The sequence below is a fragment of the Solea solea genome, chromosome 16 (assembly GCF_958295425.1).
Source record: "Solea solea chromosome 16, fSolSol10.1, whole genome shotgun sequence".
NCBI classification, from domain to species: Eukaryota; Metazoa; Chordata; class Actinopteri; order Pleuronectiformes; family Soleidae; genus Solea; species Solea solea.
The window spans coordinates 14,722,285-14,747,814 of record NC_081149.1 but is presented as its reverse complement, the minus strand read 5'-3'; the positions used below and the strand labels follow the sequence as shown (position 1 = coordinate 14,747,814).

General features: G+C 42.0%; 2 protein-coding genes across 4 annotated transcripts in view; one reads left to right on the top strand and one right to left on the bottom strand.

Annotated features, from left to right (window-relative positions):
* LOC131475064 (mitochondrial import inner membrane translocase subunit tim16-like) overlaps nucleotides 1–19,609 on the bottom strand; it is a 103,430-nt gene extending 83,821 nt beyond the window's left edge. Inside the window, exons 1-7 of one of the 2 annotated variants that reach the window (XM_058652886.1) lie at nucleotides 19,449–19,609; nucleotides 17,024–17,120; nucleotides 16,579–16,659; nucleotides 16,216–16,286; nucleotides 15,290–15,476; nucleotides 14,172–14,248; nucleotides 9,706–9,756 (exon numbers count right to left, since the gene is read on the bottom strand). In XM_058652886.1, coding sequence (XP_058508869.1) covers nucleotides 9,706–9,756; nucleotides 14,172–14,248; nucleotides 15,290–15,476; nucleotides 16,216–16,286; nucleotides 16,579–16,659; nucleotides 17,024–17,120; nucleotides 19,449–19,508 — 624 coding nt within the window. In that variant the 5' untranslated portion in view covers nucleotides 19,509–19,609. The remainder of the gene's footprint in view (nucleotides 1–9,705; nucleotides 9,757–14,171; nucleotides 14,249–15,289; nucleotides 15,477–16,215; nucleotides 16,287–16,578; nucleotides 16,660–17,023; nucleotides 17,121–19,448) is intronic. The other variant, XM_058652888.1, reaches the window with a different exon arrangement.
* A 310-nt stretch (nucleotides 19,610–19,919) lies between these two features.
* Nucleotides 19,920–24,923, top strand: dnaja3a (DnaJ heat shock protein family (Hsp40) member A3a). 2 transcript variants are annotated; one of them, XM_058652894.1, is made up of 11 exons: nucleotides 19,920–20,142; nucleotides 21,364–21,500; nucleotides 21,575–21,658; nucleotides 21,767–21,976; nucleotides 22,084–22,236; nucleotides 22,329–22,476; nucleotides 22,721–22,785; nucleotides 23,017–23,145; nucleotides 23,238–23,353; nucleotides 23,473–23,570; nucleotides 24,489–24,923. In XM_058652894.1, the coding sequence occupies exons 1-11, from the start codon at nucleotides 19,935–19,937 to the stop codon at nucleotides 24,506–24,508; spliced, it is 1,368 nt and encodes a 455-aa protein (XP_058508877.1). In that variant the 5' UTR covers nucleotides 19,920–19,934; the 3' UTR covers nucleotides 24,509–24,923. The 2 variants fall into 2 exon arrangements, with proteins under 2 accessions (XP_058508877.1, XP_058508876.1); XM_058652893.1 differs by lacking the exon at nucleotides 24,489–24,923 and adding an exon at nucleotides 24,234–24,347.
* The last annotated feature ends 607 nt before the right edge of the window (nucleotides 24,924–25,530 follow it).

The window sequence follows — 25,530 nt, the reverse complement described above, 5'->3', positions numbered from 1 at the left end:
CTCCAGGTGTCGCCCACATGTGTGGATAGATCCTTAATTAGTTGGAACACGAGGCTCCCAGAGCACCGAGTTCACTAATGAGGCCTCCATTCACAAACAACACACACATGTGCAAAGAGCTCAGTCTCTGCCAGCTGGCACCTCCTCTCTCAGCCCATACCACAACACACACACACAAACACACACACACACGTTGTTACAGGTCACCTTTAAGGATATTCTGTTAATTGCACTAATGACCTGGAAACAAACTGAAATCCTAACTATAGCCACTACTTAACACTAACCCTAACTTTAACTGGCTCGAGTGTGCAAGGCACAAATTGAATACACTACCCAAAGATATGTTTATATAAGTATATAACTGAGTCATGCACTTACAACATTTCAAACACTCTTTAAAACCACACAAATATGTATTTCTATTCAAGGTAACAGATTTTTTTTTATTATTATTTTGGTCACCTCATCAACTTTACCCATCTCTGCTATGAATCTTCATAGTGAGAACTTCATTTAATTGTGTTTATTGACTCATTAATGTTTCATTTTGACCCATTGCCCTTTGCTGCGCGTTCAGCCAGAGTGTGCGTCTCGCGTTTTTAAGTGAAAGCTTGTCACATGAGAGTTATTCTGGATTGGAGAAGGCAGAGGTGAGCGTAAAAGTCCTCTGGTTGTGACAATCTGTAGTCTAATAATAATAATATTACAATAATAACTTTGATTTAGAAAGTGCCTTTCACGAAAACCAACATCGCTATACAAGTAGAAGAAAGACAAATCAGAACAAAAACACTAACAAACAAACGATTAGGTGGCAAAAACCTGCAGCAACAAGTGTCGCGTCAACACTGATTTAAACGACTCCAGAGTTGGTGCGTGGCGAGTAGCCAGAGGAAGTGAGTACCAGAGGGTTGGAGCAGCGACACTGAAAGCCCTGTTGCCAAAGTCTAACCATGCAATGTCACTAATTCTTACACAAAGATGCCTTTTTTTTAATGTCTCCAACTACGCTCGCTGTCCTCTATTGTGAAATGTATCCTCAATTGTACTAGACTTATGGCCCTTTTCCACTATGGTCCCTAAATACACTAGACTCCTCTGTTAAATATTGAGATTTTAGACATTTCCCTGGTAATTGTTGGAGAGTAACCCACATTTTTAGGATTGTTGAGTAGTTTTAACTGATCTACAGTTCGGCACTGTTCGGCTTGATCTTTGTGTTGGACGTCTCTTCCTGTGACTTCAATCTGACCAATCAGTGGCCGGGCAGTCTGGCGACGTCACACATAGTACCTACTCAGCACGCTTGGAACCTCGCCAGAGCAGGTACTACAAAAGTACCCGGTACCAGGTACTATGCTCGTGGAAACGCAAATTAATCGTGCTGAGGCGAAATAGAGCCGGAGGAAACACGCCATTAGTCGATAACGGGCAGCAGCACTTCTCATTGTCTTGTAAAAAAGACAAACTCTGTACATTAGAAAGGATATTTCAATCTCTAAGCCTTATCCTCTGCATCCTGACCCCTGGACTCTCCCCAATAGTCACAATGGCCAAAATTCCTCCAGCCATTTTTGTCCCTTTGCACCTAGAAATACAAAACGTTACCCAAACATTACATTGAGTCAAACCCAAGGCAAGATAATATCACACGCATGAGCTAAGTTATGAAAACACCAATGAATCAATCCTAATTGAGACAAACTCTGCCCAGCTCAGAGAATGGAATATCCAGATTTTATGCCACTGTTTTGCTGAGCCGTCTAGGAGGGGAAAAAAAATCCTGCTCCCTCATTAAGAAGGACTACTGTCAGCCATGCCAGATTTCCTGAAACTCTAACTAACACTGGCAGCGGGACGGCCAGTAACACAGGGAGCTGAGAGATGGAGAGAGAGAGAGAGAAGAAGAAAAAGGGAGAGAGAGGAAAGAGGGGGGAGCACAACATCTGTGCCGAGTTAACCACTGGCTATTACCAGGTCCTGATCCCTTCAATACTCCAACAAAGAAACATACAGGCACAAAGAGAATAAGTGTACAGTGAGAGACAAATGGCAGGAGTGCAGCTTGAGGGAGAGACGGGAGGAGGCACGTGCACTTAGGTCAGCTTAAAAACAAAACAGACTGGAGAAAATGATCTCATCTGATGTGTTAACACACAGCACTGTATGAATAAATGCATGTTGATGCAGCAGGACTAAGACTTTCTACATCAACCCATGAAGCCCTGATGACAAACAGGTACTTTTCCACGACAAGGTCAACGGCAGGAGGCTTACACAGATTAGTCAATGGATCAGCCTGCTCATCGGTAGCTTGACCTGACACAATTAAAAACACACCAGGTGTCTTTTCTCTGTGTTGTTACGTATGATTCCTATAAGGAGTGGAGGACGTGGGTACACCACACAGTTTGCTATTTCCTAAGAAAATACAAGCAAGAATCTCCCCCCCCATCACTGTGTCTGTGTTTGTAAAGTAAGTTTACATGTTACCGTGTACGGTAGCATTAAAGCCCACGCTTAATGCAGTGAAAAGGGGAACATGTTGTGAAAAGAATGCAGCTGTGTGTACACAGGAATAGTTCTACTGTGACATGTTTACATTTGAAAAGAGAAATCGATGTTGAGCACACATGTAGCAGTAAAAATCCTGACCATTAAATCACATTATCCCGAACGGTCTTTTTCCAACGAAAGCTTGATTGGTCTCTATAAAGAAGACTATTTTGTAAAAACACAGAAGCATTCTTGTTTGGGTTTTGGGGAAAATAATGCAGCTCAAGCATCTGGAGTTTTGAGCTGTTGAGAAAGGCGTGCGATATATTCTTGGACCTTTTCAGACATTTCACGGTGTTGTGACTGTGGTGATGGCATGAGCTATTCTCCCATCGCCAAACAAGCTGGGAAGTATTATGATGCCGTTGTCTGGGGAAGTTTTGTGACAATATGTGAAAAGAAATTAGAAAATACCGAGCATTCTTTCACGACAAGAAAGGAATCTCCACATCTGTATCGACAAACGATGCAAATTTTATGTGAAAATCCTGTGTGCCCTGAGGAAGCTCCTGCACACAACCTGAGGCTAAAGAATATTAATTCATAATTAAGAATATTTTAAATTTCTTAAACAATAGTCATCGTATAATAATATAATTACAAATTCATACTATATATGTGTGATATATAATGTTTTCACCTACACTGCTTCATTATAACGTGAACATTTGAAATAAACCAACCATCACGGATGTCTTTTACAAATAAAAAGTTATCTCATCATAAAAGAGATAATAGTCAAATAAAAGTTGAATAAATCTTCATTTACCACATATTCCGATACTGAAAATGAAAATAATAAATATGTTAAACTCCATTTAAGAATAAAACCTAATCTTCTGATGGAAATATTACCATACTGCACATATTTATATAGCACGGTTCACCTGCTTCACAATAAAATGAACTTAAATAATAATTACATATACCATCTAATAAAAAACTAAAAGCCTGTTTAAAAAGCATGGTCTTGAGCTGCTTTTTTTTTTTTTTTTAAAGAAATCAGCACAATTTAAACAGTGTAATGTAAAAGGTAAGTCATTCCACAGTCCCAGCTGCTAGTGCTTGGAATGATAGGTTTAGTTTGCTCGTTCTGTTAACAGGAAGTCACATGATCATAACACTGGAGTGCTCTATGTCATCATAAAGCTGTAGGGTTAGAATAATAATACAGACATCGCAAAGGAAAACAGTGACACCTGTACCAAGTACAAGAAAACATATGACTGGCAGTTTGACTCGGCTCATTTCTTGTAAAAATGGACGGAGAAAAAAAGAGCAGTATCAACGCTTCAGTGACACACACACACACCACGACACGTTCCTCTATTTCATGTCATTAATCTGAAGGTTTCTCCTTCTTGTTGCTCCCTCTGGATTTACATTTGTGATACAAACCAAACTCTGCTGCACCAGTCATTGTGCAGCCTGTCCCCACACACACATATGTACTGCATTGACTTACATTCATTTGGACAACCTAAACAAAGCCGTATCCTTAACCCAACCACAATTCAAATCTTAGCCCTAAACTTAACCAGTTCCTCAGAAATGAGATTCTGCCTCATATGGACCAGGTTGTGGTCTCCATGAGGACTACTGGTCCTGCCAAGGTCAGTGTTTATGCCAGAAAACACACATATACACACACAAGACTCACTGTGAACGTTTCTTCTGTGCCAAATGAGAAACCTAAACATGGACACACAAACAGCCACCCCACACTTCACAAACACACACTTCCCCACTTATAAGAATTCAAACACACACAAACAGGCATAACAAGATGTACAAAGTTATTATACCTATAATGGGAAATCCATGTATGGACACACACATACACACACACAAACACACACACACCTACCAGGGAGTTCAGTCTAAGTAATTTATGGCAGAATATAAAAGATGGTATGAGCCACCTATAGCAGTGAAACCGCTGTGCTTTTTCTTGGCCCTGCCCCACGTTCCCTCTTCATATCCAAACCCATTCCAGGCCATGGTCCTCTCTAATTTCACCCAGAGCAGCAGAAGCTCAAGTTGAAAAAAAGGAATCTGGCCCCCAAGTCCAGCAAACTTTTCCTTTTTCCTGTCTCCCTCCTCTTCCACCGACCACAGATCGACAGCTCTATGGCCAGCGCTGGCCCAAAACTATGAGGGGTATTTTCAGCACTGTAATTTGAAGCACACATGGTATACACACACACACACACAGACACACACTGTACAGAATCACGGACTCAGCAAATACACAGACATTGGGTGATGGATGAAAAGACACAACGAGACAAGCGAGGGAAAAGGAGACACAAGTGTCAACAAAAGGCACGCGTCTCTCCATCCATGAACACCTCAACCTAGTGGGACCAGGTCAGAAAATGTGCCTCTTCTTCTTGTGCACCGCGCCTGAGGAGTCATGCAGCTCAGCACAGGAAAGCAGGGTGGAGGCCCCGGCTACATAGAGATGTGAAAGAAACTCATCTGAAAACAAGAGGCCAGTGTAGGGATGTTATGGTAAGAAGGGCAGAACCCTGAATATAAAGGAAAAAAACAGCTTTAATGTTGTTTAAAGTTAATTCAGAGTTAACATAAAATGTTTTTATTCATATCTAGATGGTTTTACCACGTTGTTTTCTTTACACTGTGTGTAATTTATACCTGAATGAAAATCTTTCAAATGTTTTAGTTATCTGAAAAGACAGCTGGTAACAATATGTGTGTGTGTTTACTGCAGGTTCAAACACCGGTGTCTCATTTTAAAATCTGAAATACATGATTATCGATACATACATATAATCTAAAGCGGAATGTTTTATGTATTTGGATTGAGCAGGACAGACAAAAACAAGCCACGCACTTGAGCCTATTGCTTTTTCAGTTATTGGCACGTTTGTGTTAAGTGATCTTGCTTTATGTTTACATTTCATAGGAATGTAACCAAAACAAGATAGATATTCATTCATTCATTCATTCATTCATTCATTCATTCATTCATTCATTCATTCATTCATTTATACATGAAATGTTCTAAGAGTGTAAGAATGAGTATTTCACTCAGCCCTCTTTCCCAAACACATCCAGAAACTATGGCGGCCTTTACATAACACAAATGATGCCTTACATTTGCATAATAAACTACTGCTTTAATACTTGGAATGTTAGCTAGAAACAAGATGGCCGCCTCTGTAAAGTAAGGTCTATGCTTAAATTACACATAATGGCGTGTTTCCATCGTTTCAGTACAGTACATATTTATTATATTTAATAAGTACCAAAATAACCAGCCCCCAACCCTTCCATTTTTCTGTACCCTACCATTGGGGTACCAGAGTAATGGTACAGTGTGGGTGGAGCTACACCCACGACAGTCAGCTGATTGGGAGACAGAAAGGCGTCAGTCCCTTGCGACCGTGATTCTTTAACGCCCGCAGTCTATTCTCATACGGAGCTTCGATGTCGTTGTTCATTGTCGTTGTTCATTGTCGCCACCCCTGACAAGCCTGACCGAGGGCTTTACCGTTCCAAACCGTAGAGTACTGTACCAAACCAAACTGTACTGTTTTCCAAAAAAACACAGGTAGCATTTTAGATTTCGGGCCAGTCAACTCTCATGAAAGAAAGAACATAATGTTGAGCAGAACAGCAAAACAAAAATGACAACAAAACAAAACATTTGACATTCAACCCGCCCTTCACTGCCGAGACAGGGAGCAATAAGATGCCACATGTACGAACACACGCTCTCCCCAATTGTGGCAAACTACCTAAATACAACCGTCTGTATGCTTGTGCACATACGTACACACACGCACACTGATTACAGATGCAGTATGTACAGCTCCTCCTGTCCAAGACCTTAATTACCCTGCGCAGTCTTATTTCCCATAAAAATACAGCGAGAGCAGGGCTGTAATTAGGGACTATATTTACCCCACCTGTCTCGAGCAGAACTCAGTTCAGTGCTGGCCACAGGGATGAGACAGCCCCACACGACTACTACGCTGCCACGGGTGGAACCAGGACACCAGTGGACACGGGAGCTGTGTTCTAGCTCCCTGGATGGCCTGTAAGTGAATCCACCTTCCTAAGAAATAAAATGAGTCACCTCGAAAACACGAGTATGCTGTAACAAAACCAACAAACACCAGTTGGAAAATCAAGCAGCGATTGATAACCATACGTGCTTCAGCTTTATGGGTCAGACACTTACACAGCAATGCAATGAGACAACTGATCTTAATTAGGGCTCAGATCGATACACTTGTGTCCCACACATTAGAGACTGCACTCACGTTGTAAATCTATAACGCAATGAATAATAAATTAATAATACCTGTCACTAAAACCGCAATTAGATATTTCCCTGAAATTGTTCAGCCCCAGATCTGGACCCACAGGGAAGTGTTGTAGAGGTGAGCTTGAGAACATCTACTGCTTTCTGTGCGCACAACTGAGTGCAACGCGCCAAAATTCCAAACAACAAAGAAGGTCTAAAAATGGGGATAAATGTTCACACATTCAAACAAAACCATGGTTGATGCTAAATCCGAAACCGCTATCTCACATACTACTTATTTTCCTCTTTTAGACGCACTCTAACGTGCTGCTACCTTCATGTCCCTCCCCGAAAAATACTTCCAGAAGAGAGTTGTAGCTTCTCTTGATGAATACATCTAACTGGACCTCCCAGTGAGATTACAAAACCAAATAGTTTAGACATTGCCCTCCCCTCCTTATTTACTTTCTGGCCACACCAGTCTGTTCCTGGTATCACATCATCTCTACAACACTCTGATGAAAATGCAAAGTGGGGGAAAAGTGCTTGATCGGGCCCCCGACATCAGATACAAACGATGCGGAGTCTCCTTAACGCCACTGACGCAGTGTGAAATGTTGTGTTTTATGGTGTTGTAGAACATTGCTTTGTGGTTCCGTGTAGAAATTAAAGCTTCACATAGTGAATACTTATGCATCCAAATTACTGCCCTCGTGTTTGAGTGTGTTTAAAATTCATCACCAGCACCCAGTAAACCCTCGTTCAGCAGATGGAGTGTTAATAGTAGTGGCGTGCTCTCATGTTCTCCAGAGAGAGAGAGAGAGCGAAAGAGACTCACACATCTAAAAACTTTTAGGGCGAGGCTCTGCCCACTACAAACTGAAGACTCCCTCAGCAAGACCTACTGTATCTGAGAATGACAGGAGAGGAGAAGGAGAAATCAAAGGAGCACAAAGCCAAACCGAAAAAGAGCGAACCCTCTAATAACTTTGATCTGGGTTCAACTCTTCTTTGGTTTGAGATGGTGAAACCATGTGCGGAGTGCAGAGGAGGCCAGTGTGCTGACTCAGTGCTTCTGCACTCCCCGCTCTTCCTCTCCATACCAAAGGAGGATTAATGAGAAAGTGGTAGAGAAAGAGATAAAACAAAAACAACACATAGAGCTGGGAGACTTCACTTCACTGGACGGTCTCCTGGTGTCCTGGTGAACCAGAAGCCCTCATTTCACAAGACAGTTATAACTGGAATAATGATTCAGATAATTGGCTTTAATACTACTAGAAATAAAACACTGTACAATACAAGTCAATGTTCTGCAATGAACACTATGCTATTAATTGATTATGAAATGATCGTAGTTTGTGACTTTTTTTTAACATTCAGCTGAAACTAGTATTAACAATACTTCTATATTACTGTTGGACAGTTTAATCGAGAACAATGCATCATATTTTAGATATGTATGTAATAATTGTGTTTTTTCTTTTGTAAAAGTAAAGTTTGCAATGTAACCACACCTCCCAAATACATGAAATGTAGTAGAATGTACACACACTTTCCTCTGAGACACATACTGAAATACTAAAATATAAGCTAATATAATATAATATAATATAATATAATATAATATAAATAATATAATATAATATAATATAATATAATATAATATAATATAATATAATATAATATAATATAAGTGTAGGCGACAGTACCTGAGTGCATGTCCAAAAAGTAACACGGTCTCAAGGTGTAGCTCAGCTGTAGATTGTAGCAGGGCTTTATTTAGGGGAAGACTCATACTAATGGCAGTTAATTCATATTCTCAATGTTTGTTATGACTGGTCACATTTTGATATGATGCCTTGCTTTGATCCACTTAGGTTTGCGGTGTCCTCTCTGCCTTGAGAACTACGGCACACGCGCACAGGTCTGGTTTCCATGACTTCAGAGGATATTACATTGATTTACGCTCATTTCCTGGAGACTCACTCTAACCTTAACCATGAATACTACTGGCCTAACCCTAACCCCAACCCCAACCCCAACCCTAACCCCACCCTTACCATACAACATGACTTCATCTTAAAATGTAATAATAACTCACATTTTATTCACAGTTTATCCTGCACATTGCTGTCAGGAATATGATTTATTTTACTGAAGATATCTCTGTTATCTAGGTGTAGTAAAATTAAAAAGGATCTGTTTCAGATCAGGGGCCAAAAAAGCAGTTCCAGACATTACTATACAGTATACTTCGAGTTGTGTTGCCCTCCAGGTGATTCTTAGGGCTAATATTTAATCAGCTGAAGAGCTGCATTGCTTTCACTGTTTTTACAAATGAGGGAGGCAGAGACGGAGGCAGGCTGAGCGAGCATCTCGGTAATTAAAACACCCTGGGAGGTCTGCGACTGACATGCGTGAGAATATCTGCTGCTGTTCTGATCAGTTCCTCACCACACACACTTCATCCTCAACTCCCCTCAAACTCATAGATGCTGGATGTGACCCAGGCCTTTTGCCTCAGTTCTGGTTGGCAGTGGTGAAAGATTTCCAAAAGGGGGGGGGGGGAGAAAAAAAAAAGCAAGTAGTAGAGAGGTTCATGGTCACACTAGTTAAGTGCGGGGTGGGTACCCGTGGGAAGGGAAGAGCAGCGACTGCATCCATAAATCAACAGTAGATGGATCACAGAGAGTGAGTAGTGAGCCGTCTGTTTTAACGTCAACATGATTATAATTATATGTAGTGCGGGAAAATAATCGACGCACACTAAATGACAGTAAAGTGTCAGGAACCAAACATACGTTTACTATCTACATTCTCGTACTATCTGGGTAAAATAAAATAGATATATAAAACAAAGGCCTTACCTGAACAGGTGTCAGCTGAGCTCTGGGATCAAACACTCGCAACATCTTGTCCTACAGAGTCAAAGAGAGAGAGAGAACACATATCACTGAAAAGAGAAATAAAAAACAAATCTGGAAACTATTCACCTTATGAGTTACGATACGATACAGTGTTATAAATCAGATTAACATTGTCTGAACTTGAGAACCTTTCGTTTTAAATCACGTCCATGGTGGTTACAACTTGGATCTTTCGCATCCTCAGTGCGCGGACAGTGACAGTAAGTGCAGTCAAAAGAATAATAACATGTGAGGGCTGTGAGGCAGTTCTGTGGCTGACAGCGAGAAGTACGAGCATGATGTTCAGAGGAAGTCCAAGTGTAAATGCAATGTCAAGATTCAAATTTCTCGTAAATAAAAGTCAGCTCAGTCCGTGAAGTGATGAAATATCACAGTCTCTCCACCACTGCGTGATTCAGACAAAGAACAACACGAGTTCTCGGAAGTCTCCTCATTTATCAGTGAGATCTCTTTAATACATTGTGACCTCTGCGCGGCCTCGTGTGCCTCGACTCCCAGTCAGCCCGAGTGCACATTCGGCATCAATCACGGCAGCCAATCAGAGAGGTCTCTCTGTGATTGAAAGGAAATGCAACCTAATGGGATCAGGCTGTGACCGGGACATGTGTGTCTGCAGCCGTGTCACTCAATACCGCTGTGTGACTGTGATCACAGCGGCAGACCTGACACACGGAGCGGATCACATGTAGTAAGTGAAGGGGCCTAAACCAAACCACGCTCACGCTTAACGAATATAAGTCAAAGGGAATCAGGAGGCCGACAGTGACACACTCACACAAAGGGGCACTATGCAACACTCGGCCGTATACAAGATAAATACAGCGTTTTATTCTATCAGCACAACTCCACAACTAATGTTCTCTCTGATCGGATCTTCTCAGCGATTCAAATGAGTTTGATTTGCTGTTAGCTTGAATAGAAAGCATGGCTACCGTATATACATGTATATATATATATATATATATATATATATATATATATACATACATATATACATGTAGGTGTTGTATGTGCGTTCATGTCTGTGTAAGACCTAGGGTTAGGGTTTAAAGTGGGTTGAGGTGAGGGTTAGGTTAAGAGTGATTGTTAGGCATTTAGTTGTGATGGTTATGGTACAGTAAGGGGCCAGGGAATGCGTTATGTCTATAAGTGTCCTCACTAAGAATTTTGTACAAGAATGTGTGTATGTGTGTGTGTGTGTGTGTGTGTGTGTGCTGCCCACCCACGAATATGATGCCCCAAGGCTTCATCTTCAGGCCTCTGTGACCTGGGCCTAAGCCAATGGCTTAGAGAGCAGTGTGGGAAAACACACACACACACATAATGCACAGACACACACATTCTTGTACAAAATTCTTAGTGAGGACACAGGTTTTCCCCGACAGATGACCTACACACACACACAAGAGTCCACCTGTTCTAAAAATGCCAAATTCTGGCTAAAACCAACAGGTTGCAGTAAATGTGTGATTAATAATATACGGTTAGAATAACTTTAGCAGCTTCATATGCAAAACATCACCAGCTTATTTTCCCCAGTCACTGAGTTCCCCGCCCTTCTTAACACTTTACAACTAACAAACACACCCATTTTTACTATATACATATACAAGTGTAAAAATAAGTTCACGCGTTATAGTGAGCAAACACACAAATGGAGGACCACTCGCATACAGATGTGTCCGCGCAAACACACTCTAAGCCTATGACAATAACCCATATAAACAAACACACACAAACACACACACTACTTCATCTCATAAACGCACAGATGGAGGACCATGAGCACTGTGTGTGTGTGTGTGTGTGTGTGTGTGTTTGTTGACAGCAGCTGTTTAATCAAAGTGAAGGAGGCTCAGTCTCAAGCTGCCGTTAATGAGTTTTCACTGCTAGTCTGCCGCACACAAACTTTCACATTTATGTAAACACACAGAGTTGGTGGGAATCTTCAGCCAGTGGTGCTCCGGTCGCTCATCAAACACACAGTGCTGCCACCCTCCTGTTCCTAATCTCCCATGGTTACCAGTGTCAAGCCTGTGGCCATCAGATGAAGATAGCAGGACGCCTTCATCTGTGAGCATATCCCAATCTCCAAACCCTGAGAATGATGGTATGGCCTGTGTGGCCCGGATATACGGTACGATTTTAAATTAAAGGCAGTCTGTGGACCATAAATCCAGCACCACCCCATTTCTAAACAGCAGAGCCCACCGCCCAGGCCTGTCCATCACTAGATAAACAGAGGCTTTCCTCCATTGTTGCTGAACACGACCTGTGGATTTCCCTTCCTTTACGTGAATGGTGCCCTTCTCTCTCCACGTTTTGCCATAAATATACATGGCTCTCGGTCCAAATGAGGCCCGTTATGAGTCCCGCTCTTTGAGGTTGAGGTGGTGGTCTGCCCCTTCATCTTCCCCCCACCCATCGCTGCACTGCGATGTTTACCCAACAGAAGGGACGGAGGATTGGACCCACATGTTGGAAGGTACTATTTGCTTTAATAAGCTGATTGGAGAGACTGAACGGGGTGTTTGGGTTAAATGACACCAGAGTCCAAAAGGGTAAAAGCGCATGAGGCCCCCCGTGCTCTGTCCCCGCGTTCTGTCAGGCCGGGGTCGCTCCGGTGAGGAGGATGATTATCCCGTCAAAGTTAATGTCAGGGTCTGGATGCTGGGTGTAATGGGTGGAGTAATTTGTTACTGGTCAGGGGAAAGACAAACAGGGGGGGACGGGCCTGACAATCACACCTGTTAAGTACACACATGTGGCAGATTTTGTGCCAAAATTGTTTTGATACGAAAGATGTTTTGGCCTGAGGCTTCATTTTCACATCAATCAGGCTATGTATGATTTCAGAAAGGTTACATGGACGAAAAAATACAAATAATATGAGCGCAAACGAGAAGAAATGTGGTGGAGGGATGCAAAAATAACCCACAAGGGGCTTGTTCAGCACATTCACTCACACACACACTTCCTGACTCCTTTAAGGAAGGAAACATTATTAAATATTATTAATAAATAAAACAGGAAGAAGGAACGTTAAGGGTGAGGTAAAAGAGGGTAAATGTAAAAATATGTGATTTACACTGAAGACAAAAAAAAGTAAAATTTTACAAAGATAATCCACAAGAACAACATTATAAAGGTAAAAACAAAGCTTGATTAGCTTTCTTAAATTGTTGAGGTGGAGTAGAGTGGACAGAGAAATTCACTGTAGGGCACCAACAGAGTTGAAACTAGGCAAGAAATGAAAAGGCCTCTAGCTTTTCCTATTAAAAAAACAGATTTATGAAATAATCTCAACACGTAAACTCCTTTATTCTCTCCCTTTCTCCTTCTCAGACATAACATATGAGCAACCTTATTGTCCTGATGACACAAATGAAACTGGGAGTAAAAAAGAAATAGCACAGAAAAAACCCAGGAAGGCTTCTCTACTCTTAGCTTTTCCTTGTAATTATAAACACAACTACTGTACACACCAAATTAATTTTATTCTCCAGTTCCAGTGAACTTAAAACATTGAACAAGGGACAGTTGAGTTCAAGAGGGTGCACAGGGCCACGTCGGGGGGGCGGGGGAATAGAGTTTTAGGGGTCAGGGTGGATGAAGACAAAACAAAAGCCATGATAGATTTATCCCTCACATGCAGGCGTGTGCCGTTATTATCAGTGCTGTAGGAGCCAAGTTACTACAGTTTCCAATCTCCACAGGCCCTCTATCCAACCTCTGCCAAGATCTTTAACAGCTTTCTATGCTTTTCTATTATGTCTTTTACGTCATAAGGCTTTCTAACTGTATTGTTTTTTCCCCCCAGTAAAACACTGGTCACTAAATCCTAATTTCATTTGCGATGTTTGCCCCCTCCCATTTTTATAAGCATCACCTCTGCTGACATTTTGGCAAAACACAAAAAAACCTCATAAAAACAGATAAGAAGCTGTAGGTTTTTGGTAATCGAAAGTACACTGTGTTTTGAGTGGACCACCGGCTACATCTAGTGGCCAGACGCTGCAACTACACCAACAAGGCATTGTAAAGATGGTGAGGGAACGAAACAAAATGCAACTTTTATTAAGGAATTTCCTGGCCTTTCTGCATGAAGCCTCCATGTGTGTCTTTGTGGGTTTATTACAGGTTCTCCAGTTTCCACCCACAGTCAAAAAAAACATGTAGATTAGAGGATTAGGCAAACTGGACACTCTGAATTGACCGTAGTTGTGTGTGTAAAAGTGAATGGTTGTTTGTCTCAATGTGGCCCTGTGGACTGATGGACTGGCAACCTGTCCAGGGTGTATCCCGCCTTTCGCCCCATGTCAGCTGGGATTGGCACCAGCGCCCCCTGCGACCCTCATGTGGAGGATAAAGCGGTAGAAGACGAGTGAGTAAAAGAATTCCCTCACCTTGCAGGACGAAGCCAGCAGAGCGCCGTCCCGTTTCCAGCTCAGACTCTGCAGTTGGTCACTGTGCTGCTCCAGAGCTGCAGACACATCATATCAAGATTAGAGATGAGAGTGTGTGGGGGGGGGAGGGGACTCCAGACACAAATCTCATGTTGGACACAGACAAAAAAGCATGACAACACAAACAGTGGACAGTTTTTGACAGGGCAGGAAGGAGATGAAGCCATTATTAATCAAGCTCACAAAGTTTTGAAAAACTAAGGGTGATGTAAACCAAAATAATGGATCATATAATCTTCCTGTTTAAGCACATGACAGACATTATGAGCATGACACAAAAGATCTTGCAGTGCCACAAGGGAGCACAGCACTCGTTTTTTTTTTTGTTTCACCATGACAACAGACGAAAAGAGATGAAAAGTGCACTTGTTAAGACGGTATCACATGATATGACATGATAATGATTAGTAGAAATATATAAATGTAAAAGAATCCAAAGGCACACTAATGCAAACAGAGAACTTCTCATCAACCATGTATGGAATGAGAAATAAGGGGGATGTAAGACAGTGTGTATGTGTGTGTGTGTGGGGGGGGGGGTGTACAGCTCACAAAAGGGTCAGCAGTGAGCAGCCAGCTGTCATGAAATGTGGGGGCAGCAGTGTTTGTGTGGGGAAATGGGGGGTGGGGGGTGAGGCCAGAGGATAGTGACAATATCCTGAGGCCAGTCTGGGGAGACCGGGACCAGGACTGCAGACCAAAACATTACCTCTGCTGCTCCGGCAATTAGACAGAGCCACAGGGCTGTAAAACGTAGGCATTGTCAGTCAGACAGTCCCCAACAAACAAACAAACAAACAAACAAACAACAAACAAAAAGGAAATAAAACAAACCACTAACCACTGTAAATACATACCTAGGTTACACATACAGAAAATGCACAAGATAGGACGCAACGAAACTTAAAGACTAACGGACAGATACTGAAATGTTAAATGTAACAGACAGTGCAGGATGTGTGACACAGACTTTGACTCTTCTCTTGTGGTGTGTGTGCTATCCTTTGGAACTGTTCTCACACACACAGACGTGTGCGCATGTGCAGAACTGTAGCTACCTGCTAGAGGCGCATCTTGGCGGCCGGTGTCCCATATCAGAGGAGACTTAGCCGAGCCGACGGCCAGCAATCCCGAGGCAGTGGGGTGGAACTGCACCAGCTCCAGCCTGCCCTGATCTGGCTGCAGGGTCAACTCCGGACTGCTGGGCTGCTCTAGCTCTGGGTCACACAGACGCCACAGCTTCACCTGTACACACACACACACACACAGAGAGGAAATGAATTAATACAGGGCTCACAGATTCAAAAAGCCGGCCTGGAGGAAGAGGATCAGTGCAAAGGGTAGCTATACTGTCAGGAGACAATGGGTTCCTTTAAGAAAAACATCATTGTTGTAATACTGTGGCACCCAGTGTGGTCCTCTGCTGCTGTAGCTCATCTACGTCTAGTTTCATCATGTTGTGCACTTAGAGAGTGGATCTTTGAGTAACTGTTGCCTTGTTTTTATCACTTTAAAAACCTCAAGGCTGTTTTTTCAAGAGTAAATAATAAAGTGGCCAGTGAGTCTCTTAAGTCCACTTTAAAAAAAAAACACAGAAAGAGTATCCTGGAACAGTCATCACTGCATAGGGATCTACAGTATATCCAGGTTCCGTTTATCCTTCCAGTTGATGAGAGCAGAAGAGGTAAAAACTGTATGACAATAAGTTTGAGTCAGCAAAGTATATATTTCACAGATGGGTGCATTCTTTCTGTTTCACTCTAATTTCGCTTGCTCATCACCATCCAGCTGGTGAAACAACAAATCTCTGAGGTTAACCAAGCTGCTGTGTCTGGGGATGTAAACTAAACTCACACTCAGCAGATTCCAGTGAGCCAGGACACCTGAGCTTTCTCAGGGTCCAAGGTCCCGCCAGGAACAACGAAGCCTGATTTCAGCACACTGAACAAGAAAGAAGGAACAAATGAAAGACCAAAGAGCTCACCGTTGCATCTGCAGAGCACGTAGCCAGAAGATTCTCATCAAAAGGAGAAAAGTCCATATCAGTCATTAAATCTGGTAGAGGAGGGAGAAAGTGGAAAAATAAAATTACATCTGGGTCACGCCTCTCTAAATTAATGTCAATATTATATATATATATATATATATATATATATATATATATATATATATATATATATATATATATATACATATAATATAATATAATATAATATAATATAATAACAAAGGCTTTTTTTTGTTTTTTAAAGACAACGTGGTATCTTTGAGGGTTGGAGTGATGATATTGTGCAGAGGGAAAAAGACATAAAAGAGACAAACACATGTCTGTGACAAAAATAACTACCAGAATGGCAGGAAATATGGCCGACTGTCCATTGTCCATCTGAACCAGGTTTGACTGAAGAAAGGCCCAGCATACCTCCACCTGTGGGCACGGGAAACATAAACAGTGACTTTCATGATACAGCAGTCACTCCCACTCTCTGAGTTTATTTAGTGTGAATTATTCATCACGTATTGCCACAGTAAACCAAAAGGATGGGTTAAACTTTAATGTCCACAATGCGGAAAACTACCCTGAAACATAAACATCTCACTATCGATCGCCAGCTTTCAGCAGCGCTGTCTCCTAAATACACTCCAGATTTTAGAAATTTCCTTGCTAAATGTTGGAGATTAGCACATGTTTCTGGAAGTGTTTTTAACTGATCCACAGTTCGGCATCCTTCTGGCATCCTTCCTTCTGTTTGCAGGTAAACAAACTGCTGAATACACTTTTATAGCCTCACCAGCCTGCTCGCCGTGGAAGGCCACCAGCTTGGAGGTCGCTTTGATGTGGTTTCCCTGGCAGGAAAAAGAACCAGCACGGACATTGTTGATCCAGCCCTGGAATTAAAAGGCAGAGAGTGCACAAGTAAGAGAGCAAAGCAGATAACGATATGATGACGACCACAGAAAACTGGGATCAACACAATGGAAGGTAAAGAATGTGTGTCCCACCGCAGCGGTGCAGAAGAATGCACAGCTTATCTGTTTTTTTTAAATCTATAAACGGAAAAAGAGGCAAACTTAATAATCGCCAATAACAAAAACTTTCAAAAATCGTCAAATTAATAATGCAACCGTCTGCCTCTGAGATATGTACCAATATCAGCGACAGGCAATCGGGTTGAAAACACAAGTTAATTCACCGCTTATCTGTTTTATTATGCTTAAGAACACACACGAGCATGCTGCTCTCAAATCTAAAGAATTACATAAACAGGAAGGATCTTTTTTTAAGGAGAGCACACACACACACACACACACACACACACACACACACACACACTCTCAAATGCCCCTGAATGAACTAAGTGTTGAGGAAGAGGAAGGGCTCCCTGTGTTGCACATTACAAAAACTCTTAAAAAACTCTTTCATAACATTAACGAGGGCAAGAGCAGCAAGAACACAGAGTGTGTGGACAACATGATCCAACAAATGCTCCTTCTCTACTAAAATAAGGAAGAAAAGACTATCGCTTCTTGAATGGATAATATTAATACCAGCTTTGTATTTTAAGACTCATCATTCCTACGCATTCATTTGAAATTAGATTGAAAAGGCACATGTTCTGGTCTGTTTTTTGTTTTGGTATTTAAGAGTCTGACACCATCTGCCGTGAATAAAAAAAAAATTAAAAAAAAGCTGCTCTTGTGCCTTCTCTCTGACCATGTGGAAAAGTGAAATCTTTCTGGATCACCAACAGAGAAAATGTCCCTCTCATGCCTGTCAGCTAGGGCTGGGCGATGCAGCCAAAAAACATTATCATGATTAAAAAAATGTTTTATATGGTCAGTTAATATAAATGATAGGCCAAATGGTTATTATTACCATTTTTACACCAGTAAATATCTATAATTATCATGATTAATGTCAGAGTTTTGCCCTTGAGTTAAAGGTAAAGGCCTGGCATGTTAAAATTAGTGACATCTAGTGGTGAGACAGCATAATGTAACAAGCAGAGGAATCCTCCACTCATGTTTTTATTAAGCTTCTGCTTAAAAACATACAAATACAAATAGTTTTTCCATTTAGAAACATGGCAGGCCAAGATGGCGGCCTCTGAAAAGCAAGGCCCTTGCTTAAAGTACATTAGAAAGACTTATTCTCAGGCTATGAAAACCAAACTATTTTGATTTTAAATGATTATACACTTAAACAAACATACTTATGGCTAGTGTAGTCAAAATCTGCCAATAAACTCCTCCTAAATGTTACACACTGTACCTTTAAAGAAACCTGTTGATTATTGTTTTAAACTTTTTTTTATGGACAGAAAATAACAAACGCATACATACTTCATAAATCATTGAACACCAGTTACAATACATCTGATGGTTATTTTTATGACATATTTTGTTATTGAATAATTTGCCAGTATTGACCCTTTTTACACTGGTATTGAAGGGAAATCATATTCCATTATTGTTGCTATCACAACCTCTTCCTTGACAGATTTCGCTCCCATACTGAGTTTAACATGACAGCTCCTGTTTCAAGACTGGATTAGCCACATCCACACTCAATTTACTGGTAAAATAAAGGGGCTAGATTTACATTCACAGCAGCACAGCTGCTGACCCTACACAGAGATTGAACACATACCAAGACCTTCGTCCAGTGTCTCTGAACACTGAACATGCCAGACATGTTAGTGCCTCAGTAAAAACAAGGCAGAGGGTTATATAATACACCTGAGCAAGGAGAGCTTTGACACCATAATAGGTCCAGAAGATGGCAGATCTGTATGCAAGACACTCCAGTCCAAACAAGACAGCCTCTAGGACACATTTACCTTTAAAATGTGTTTATAATTCTGACTCTGACTGAGTATCTGTGCAGAAAAAAAGAGCTCAGGACACATAATCAGAAGATGAGCAGTATACTATCATGTAAAACCAGAAAGAAAACGAAGCTAGTTAAACAGTAGACGTAGTAGCCGAATACAACCACATGGCTCCTAGTTTGCAGACTTTAGCTGGTATGAAATGCGAGTGCGCGGATTTGTTCTTGTACTCTGTCAGTGCTGTGCAGCCTTCCAGATGCAGGAAGTTCAACATCCCTTGCAGGCGTTCTGCCCCCAAACACCGCTGAAGTAGCACAGCTAAACATCAATGCTCGCGTTAGCAAGTAAAAGTGACTCGACACACGCGCGCGCGCGAACTACTCACATCTTTCTTGGCAATTTTCGGAGTGGTGTTTTTGAATTTGGAGGTATAAAAGCGACTCATGTTGCCCTCTCAGACTGACTCTCGTGCCTTCCGGGTGTCTCTGTCGAGTTGGTTGATAACTCTCTGCTACACGGAGAACAAATCGGGTGGTGACATCCCGCTCCAGCTGACAGCTCAGGCTCTGCGAGCGGTGGATGCTCGGTTTGCTCTCCAGAGCTGTGCGCTTGGGCGGAGTTCTCCTCTACTAATATTATTATGACTAAGGAATAAACAGTACAACCATGTTTGGGGATACTGTGCTTTGGTACGCAGGGTGATGAAAAGAAAACAAACAAATCATAAATCCCGAACAACACATTTTTATCCAGCGTGATTTGACGGAGCATCATCTTGTACCACACTGAAAATCTTTGTACTGTCGGTGACGCCCACCCTGTTCCGGACATGCGCAGTGCGTGCGGAGCCGTAGAGGCGTTTCGCGAAGGAATGATGGCGACCCCTGCTATCCGCTGCTCCTCACGCTGGATCACAGTCGCCTTGCTCTCTGGACATCACCGGGCCGTCGGTGCGGCCGTCTGCGCTGGCAGTGGAGGTGTCCGCGGCATTTGTACAGCAGGTGCAGGGAAACTATGGCCGGGAGGGAGCCTGGTCTACGCCGGAGCAGGGACAGCGTTGACATTGAGAGGGCTGTCAGGTGAGTGGTGCATTAGCCATATGGCCCCGGCTAGGCTAGGCTAAGCTAAGTTGATGTTGTTTGTGGTCACGTGTGTATTTAAGTAACGTGGTGAACGACAAGCTCGACCAAGTGAGCGTTAAAGCTGCGAACATGTAATAAACACGTTTGCTTTCTTCCAGGATGAGATGGTGTATCACATGTGAGCAGCAGTGCTAACTGTGATTGCAGTGATGAAGTTGACTTTGCTGGGGTCGATACTAGGGGTGGGAGTCGCAGGGTACCTCACGATACGATACGCTTATCATACCAATAATAGTCCACGATACAACGATTCTGTGATAATCAATATTGCAAGACAATCATGTAGTAATACATCATGATATCCATCTAACTGAAGAAAACAAAACATCCGTGAGAAGTTAAAAGTGCAGGATTTCTCTATTTATTTACAACATAGAGAACAAAGTGATTTAAGTCTATGTATTGAGCTTTCTCCACCATTATCCTGCTGTAAACTCCCTCTTCTTCATGGAGATCGAGTAGCAACGACATCGATATTTGCCCTGGTGGATCGATTATCATATTGCACGAGAAAAAGTGACGATATATATCAACAAATCGTTACAGTGACCCACAGTCCATACGTGTGTTACCTTGTACTCATAACTTTAGTTAGAGTGACCTGACTAGACGGGTATTGCTCAATTATTGTCCTTAGTTTTGCTACCATCAGAGTCCCGGTTCCAAGATACTTGGTATCCTCAGTTTTATTCATTAATGAGCATATCTACTTTTTCATCAGTCAGTGCAAACATTCAGATAAATAAGAATTTAAACATGTAAGACAGGTCTGATAATATGACTTGTTGAGAACCCAAATAGAGGCAGAATAGTAACATCACCAGCAAAAGTTATGCACTGTAGCTTTAACCTTGCTAACGTCTCCAACTCTGCAGATATTTGAGTTTCTTGTAGATTCTTGCTATAAGTGGCTTAACTAAATAATATCCTTGAGGCCCATTCCTAAAAACAAACAAGTATCACCTGCATCATACAGTTCAACAACTAAGCCATGACACACTGGCATCTTTGTATAGTCTGTTATTGTCGAATTCCTTGTATGTGTTACATACTTGGCCAATAAAGCTGATTCTGATTCTGATTATACGATACTTTTTAGTACCTTCACTACAGACATCTATATGACATGTACTTACCCCGTTTTTATTCAATTTCCAGGTCTCAAATCGCCCCAAGCCGCTTCCACGCTGTCCTTTCACACAAGTGCCCCCGCCAGCAGCAAGCGGGACTTCTACCAGATTCTTGGAGTTCCTCGCACAGCAACTCAGAAAGAGATCAAGAAAGCCTACTACCAGGTCTGTTCCTGCCTGACACAGGTTTATAGTTTGTTTTGGTTCTCAGCTGACGGTGTTTGTTTGTGGTCCAACAGATGGCCAAAAAGTACCACCCTGACACCAACAAAGATGACCCACAAGCCAAGGAAAAGTTTGCTCAGCTGGCCGAAGCCTATGAGGTTTGGCCTCTGTCCTTATTCAAGCATCTTCAGTCTGTTTGGTTTAATCTAAAGCTATCTCATCAGAATGACAGCTGAACTGTTGGAACTGTTTTGTGCTTCTTTCAGGTCCTCAGTGACGAATCGAAGAGGAAGCAGTATGACGTGTATGGCAGCTCAACAGGCTTTGATGCTGGTCAGACTGGTAGAGGTCAGCATTATTGGACGGGACAGACCAGCAATGTGGACCCAGAGGAGCTCTACCGCAAGATCTTTGGTGAATTCTCGGGAGGACGTGGGTTTGGCGATTTTAGTGCCATGTTTGATCAGCCGCCGGAGGTTAGTAACAAACTGTTAAATAGGAATAAACAGAACCTGATTCTACTTTGTTCTTTTTTTTCATTGGTACAAATCCAGAGGTGTGTTTCTGACTTTTTCTAACACAGGACATTATGGAGCTAACGTTCACTCAAGCAGCAAAGGGAGTCAACAAAGAGATGTCCATTAATATAGATGCAGCCTGCCAGCACTGCGATGGTAAAGGTCACGAGCCAGGCACAAAGGTCCAGCACTGCAACCACTGCAACGGGTCTGGCATGGTAAGACCAATGGAGCGCTGCTGTTCCTCATCGTGTATATAAATACCCTGTATTTTGTATGGCCAATCACACATATACCTCTCTCCCTGTAGGAGACGGTGAATACTGGTCCATTTGTGATGCGCTCCACGTGTCGCCGCTGCGGCGGTAAAGGCACGGTCATTTCCACCCCATGCCGTACCTGCCGTGGGTCAGGACAGACCAAGCAGAGGCAAACTGTCATGGTTCCTGTGCCTGCAGGTCAGTCACACTCAACTGGCTCTTCCTGTCAGTACAGGCAGCGTTTCATAAATACCTCTGCAGTACTTTATATCACCATTATTCAAATGGAATGGAAATAACAAAAGGAAAAGCGTTGTATTTTTCCCCCCCGATAAGCATGCATCATTTTATTTGTATAACACACCAAATAATGCTGCATTTTAATTTAAAGGTGAAAATCTTTCACACGCAAAAGATTTCAAATGACTGCTTTTGCTTTAAGGGGTGGATGATGGTCAGTCAGTCAGGATGCCAGTTGGTAAGAAAGAGATCTTCATCACTTTTAAGGTGAGTATTTACATCATCATCATCACCACAGTGTAACAACCTCAGGAAATACATAAATATCTATTTGATGCATGTTTACCTCCTAAATAAGACTGCCTTGTATGTCTGTGCTCGGACAAGTAAGAGACATTGACTTAGATTTACCGACTGCAGACAACCTACAGTGTTGTGCTCTTTGAAATTGTGACCACGTGTGATTGATTTAACGCGTGTTCTGGTTTTGGCGTCCAGGTCCAAAAAAGTCCAGTGTTCAGGAGAGAAGGTGCAGACATCCACTCTGACCTTCTAATCTCTGTGGCTCAAGCAGTTTTGGGTGGCACGGCCAGAGCACAGGGCCTATATGAGACCCTCAATTTATCCGTAAGCAGACATTTCAAACATAAAATAACACAATATAAACAGGCAGGTTGATGGTTTTAATTTGACTGACTGGTGGTTCTCTCTATCTTCAGATCCCTGCAGGCATCCAGACTGACCATAGGATCCGACTCGGAGGGAAGGGAATCGCTCGTGTCAGCGGCTATGGCTACGGAGACCACTACGTCCATGTCAAAATAAAAGTACCTAAGTAAGACTCCACAGACAAAAGCTCTTTTACCATTTGGAGAAACAAAACAATGACAAAAATGTATTATAGCATTCATAAAGAAAAACACAAATAATGACGGATATTGTTTTCCTGTGCAGGACTCTGACAGACAGACAGAGAGCTCTGCTACTGAGCTACGCTGAGGACGAGACCGAGGTGGAGGGGACAGTTAATGGAGTCACCTCAACCACCACAGGTAAGAAGGGAAACTCTTCACTGCTCCATCCTTATTTCCTTCACTGAGTTGGTGTTTAGATAGTGTAGAGTGATAAGATTTTCCATATCAGTCGGTATTGATAATTATCACCATAAACGACAACAGCAATAATATACAGTATATTTCAAAACGCAGTCACTAAGTCCTCGACAGGACAAATAATAAATGCAATTGCGTCATAATAAAGACCTGAATCAAACAATTACAGCAGTTCCATTAGAATTTCAAAGATCAAAATCCTGATTTAAAACGGGGAAAAAAAGCATAACACCATGAACGCATTAAAAGATTTTGAATGGTAAAAATCAGACGGTGAGTCCTGCTAAATGCACTTGTAAGGGATTTAAAGGAGATTATAATGAGCTGGGTGTCCGAACTGAGAAGACCCATGATCATCAGCTGATAAATGTCAATACATGAAATCATTATTTTTAAAGAATGCTGCTTTGCTCCCGAGTGAAAGTTGACTGTTGTCACAAATCTGAGGTATTATATTATACTCAGCTTGCTTGTATCTATGAAGAACATAGCATCACAACAATTATCATTGCTGTTTTTATCACTCACTACATTTTATTTAGGGAGAGCTACAGTAATAAGTTGTAAAACTGGCTGGTCACCACACCAGCCAAATCTGTCCAGGTGGGGGCAGCAGAGGTAGCAGATGAGGCAGATGGGGCACAGATGAGTTGAGGGACTTCACCATCATATTTCCTCCTTCATTACAGCCACAAAACGGCTAGGAGTAACTGAGAAGTGATTAATATCTCCATCTTTGTCAGTCTTGCCATCTGGTTTGTGGCTGTCATAAAATCACTGAGGCATGCAACTGTCTATTTCCTGTTTTTAGGTTTGAATTTAAAAACAGTCCTATCTTTCTTGTACTTCTTCTGCAAGGTAAAAGATCCTGGAACTGAGAGAATCCATCAGCAGACAGAGAGGGCGACAGCAAAGTCAGCCACATCATAAAGAAAGGGACTGAGATTTGAAAAAAACAACCTGGTGAATGATGCTGACGAGGGGTGGATCGGCACAGTCGTACTTCAGTGGGAGAAGAGGATTAACTGCGCCGTGCATCTGCCCAAGTGGATCCCCCGCACACGAGGATAATGCAGCGCTCCACTCGCGTTTGTCAAACATCCATGGATGTCTTTTTTTTTTTGTTGCAAAGACTAGTTCATTTATAATGTTTGTCTCTGCTAATTGCCATGAGACGAACACAATGGCGGTAAGAGAATCCATGTGCGCGAAAATAAATTATTGTACCGACAAAGACTACATATGCAGTCAAACATTTTGGGGGGGTGGGGATTAAATGGCTCTCCTTTTTAATGATCTTTGTTTTTCTTTCCTTTGCTCGTGATTTAATCAGTTGCTCCGAGTACAATTCTTGGCAGTGTCAAGTCATTACAGGTTCAGGTTACATGTTTACTCTTGGTTTGAGTGTTGGACAGTGTGTACCGTGTGTCTCCAGCTGTTCTTTTTGGTCTCTCTGGTGGAGGACTCATAAGTGGAAACATGAGGCTTCCCTCAACTGGCAACACTAACTCTGATCTATATCTCTGTACACCTTTTAAATTACATTGGTAGTTTTGAATCTCGATATTGCATTTGTCCATGAACAACCTTGTAACAGTATGTGACTCTCACACACACACACACACACACACACACACACACACACACACACACACACACACACACACACACACACACACACACACACACACACACACACACACAAATCATGTAGACTGAGTCTACAGGTAAAATAAAGCTATGTTCTGGAAAAAGTCTAGGGCTGGGTGTTGATCATGTTTTCGGTACGTCGTGATATCTGGACTTCAATATCAATTTAGGAAAGATACTTTTTTCATTATCAAGCTTATTAACTCCATTTTAACAAAGCTACATGACACATTAAGGTCAAAATTCTTAA